The sequence below is a fragment of the Armigeres subalbatus genome, chromosome 2 (genome assembly GCF_024139115.2).
Source record: "Armigeres subalbatus isolate Guangzhou_Male chromosome 2, GZ_Asu_2, whole genome shotgun sequence".
NCBI lineage: Eukaryota > Metazoa > Arthropoda > Insecta > Diptera > Culicidae > Armigeres > Armigeres subalbatus.
In genome coordinates this window covers 242,709,050-242,711,356 of record NC_085140.1, presented here as the reverse complement: position 1 = coordinate 242,711,356, position 2,307 = coordinate 242,709,050, and the positions used below count along the sequence as shown (strand labels likewise).

Genomic DNA, 2,307 nt, shown 5'->3' with positions numbered 1-2,307 from the left:
TCATTCTTATTTTTCTTACCTCACTTTTCCCGGCCATATACCATTTTGTATTTTGCTGTAGTCAGTACTGTAAAAGATCGTGATCGTCATAAGACAGAGCAAAGCGCCTGTTTCTATCCAAATAAAAGAATCGTGGGTTGTTTGATCAATTTGCATGAAAGGCAGTCATGAAAGGATGTTGCGATTTATTTTAAAATGAAAATTTCTCAATTATTTTAATAGATATTATGCAAAGAATAATGTCTTTTCAATAAATTAATCATATTCCTTTAATTTGCCGAGTTGGAAGTGGTAATAAACACAAAAACAAAGCGGATATTACACACTGTCATGCCCCGACAGGATTTTTTTTAGATTTTTGTGGCATGCCTTTTATTCTTCGCGTTTCTATAGATATTGAAAGGGGCAGATATGTTAACATCGCGTGACATCTCTCATCGAAAATGAGAAATTGCAGTATTGGCTATAGTAGGTACGTATGTAGCAATCTTTCACGACATAAGACAATCCAGTCTCAGGTTAAAAGTCGCAATAACAATAATAACAATGAATCGACTACTTAATGATCGCATTGACACAAATCTTCATATCGATCCGCAGATCAACCGGAGGGCTTCTTAGCAACACAAATCAGAAATCAATCATCCTGTTCAAGTATTTTTACATCTAGGTACAAATTTATCTTTATTGTAGATGATGCAAAAAATTGAAAAAAATGCACTTTAATTTGCTATTTAAACCCCTTCATACCGATTTTCTGGCTACGCCACTGATTCACGATATCATTTATCGTAATTAAACTATGGCTATTACTCTCCTTTTGTAAATAATGGATTTCTTTCTACCTACTCGCTAGAAAGGACCTCTTTCAGTTTAAATCCATTTTATTACACTATTTCCCACACTCACCTTTGGATCACGCTTTACTCCCTTCAGTTTCATCGCTCTCCCCGGAACTGGCACCAGATTTTTCATTCTCATGCCGTACGTAAGACTCCAACACGTTAACCAATTGATTCTGGTGACACTCCAGGTCACTAACAATCTTGGCCCCCGCGCTCTCCAGCACTGCGGCCAACTGTGCCCGTGCAGTCGTTAGATCCGGCAACGAAGCGAAACCGATAAATTCCTCCTTGCTGAGGAATTGGCCCTGGATGATCCCGGCCATCAGCACAAACTGAGGTGTCTTCTTGAGCACGGCCAATAGCTGCCGGATTTTGGATTCATCTGGACAAAAAATGATGACAGTTTTGACGTTGAATAACGACTGAATAGCTTCATATTTGGTTCCTTCGACCGCTTGTTGGATGATAGACTTTCCGTAGCTTTTTACGCTTATTTGATGTCGGTGTAGAGCGACTTGAGCTTTGAAGAAATCCTCCTGCCTGATGGAGTTCGAATGAATGAAGGCAACCATTTTACTGTGGTCCAACCAGTTGCGCACTTCGCGGGCAATAATCTTTTCGTAGGGATTTACGACTTTTTGGTTGATTTTGGACTGTCCGGCATCCTGGCAGGGAGCATTAAAATCCGGTTGTTTGTAAACCGGCTTTACCAGTTCGATAACACGAGCCCTTTCGTAGTGCGGCTGCCGTGGTCTTTGGATGTTGATTTTTCCGCGAAAACGCTTAAAACTGACCAGTGGTGGCCAAGATTGTAGCAAAGCTAGTGCGAGGAGTACATTAGCAGCGTTTGATTTAATAAATTCTGATGATTTACTTACCTTTTTGCAGAAAGTTAGACATGATTTACAAAATGTGAAACTCTTGCGTAAAACACCACCATCGACAGTGAGCGAATCATACGAGCAAAACAAATGCACGCCGAAGAACACGAGAAAAAAACGTCAAACTGTATTTTCAATACCGACCTACAGGGGCGCTGATTCGTGATTAGGGTGTACCGAGAATACTTTTGGAAAACAATGAATGAATCGTGCTTTCTTACGTGCTTACAGCGGCACACCAGGAGTTAACCTTCTGAAATCAGTTTATGGCGAAAGAAAAGATATTTTAGTTATCAGATAAAGATTGTCGCTGTCGTCACTGTCCGGAACATTTTTTGCTGGCAAGGATAGGAGTTCTAGATGTCAATGAAGGAAAAATACATATACGATTGAACAGTTAGGTACCACACATGTTTCAGACAGCAGAACAAAGGGAACCGAAGCGCAAATCTTTATCTGGTAACTCGAGATATTATAGCATTTTGCTCATTCACCTCTGCCTCGCTTAGTTGTGCGCCGCTAAGGTATTGTGTCATATTATGGTACTTTACTCAATTTAAGTGTAGAATATTACATCACAA

The 2,307-nt window shown here is 40.0% G+C and overlaps 1 protein-coding gene across 1 annotated transcript; it reads right to left on the bottom strand.

Annotated features, from left to right (window-relative positions):
• Window positions 1–866: 866 nt before the first annotated feature.
• On the bottom strand, window positions 867–1,836 carry LOC134216104 (large ribosomal subunit protein uL10m). The gene is made up of 2 exons (XM_062695105.1): window positions 1,724–1,836; window positions 867–1,665 (listed from the first exon to the last, which is right to left on the bottom strand). The coding sequence occupies exons 1-2, from the start codon at window positions 1,743–1,745 to the stop codon at window positions 917–919; spliced, it is 771 nt and encodes a 256-aa protein (XP_062551089.1). The 5' UTR covers window positions 1,746–1,836; the 3' UTR covers window positions 867–916.
• Between the last annotated feature and the right edge of the window lie 471 nt (window positions 1,837–2,307).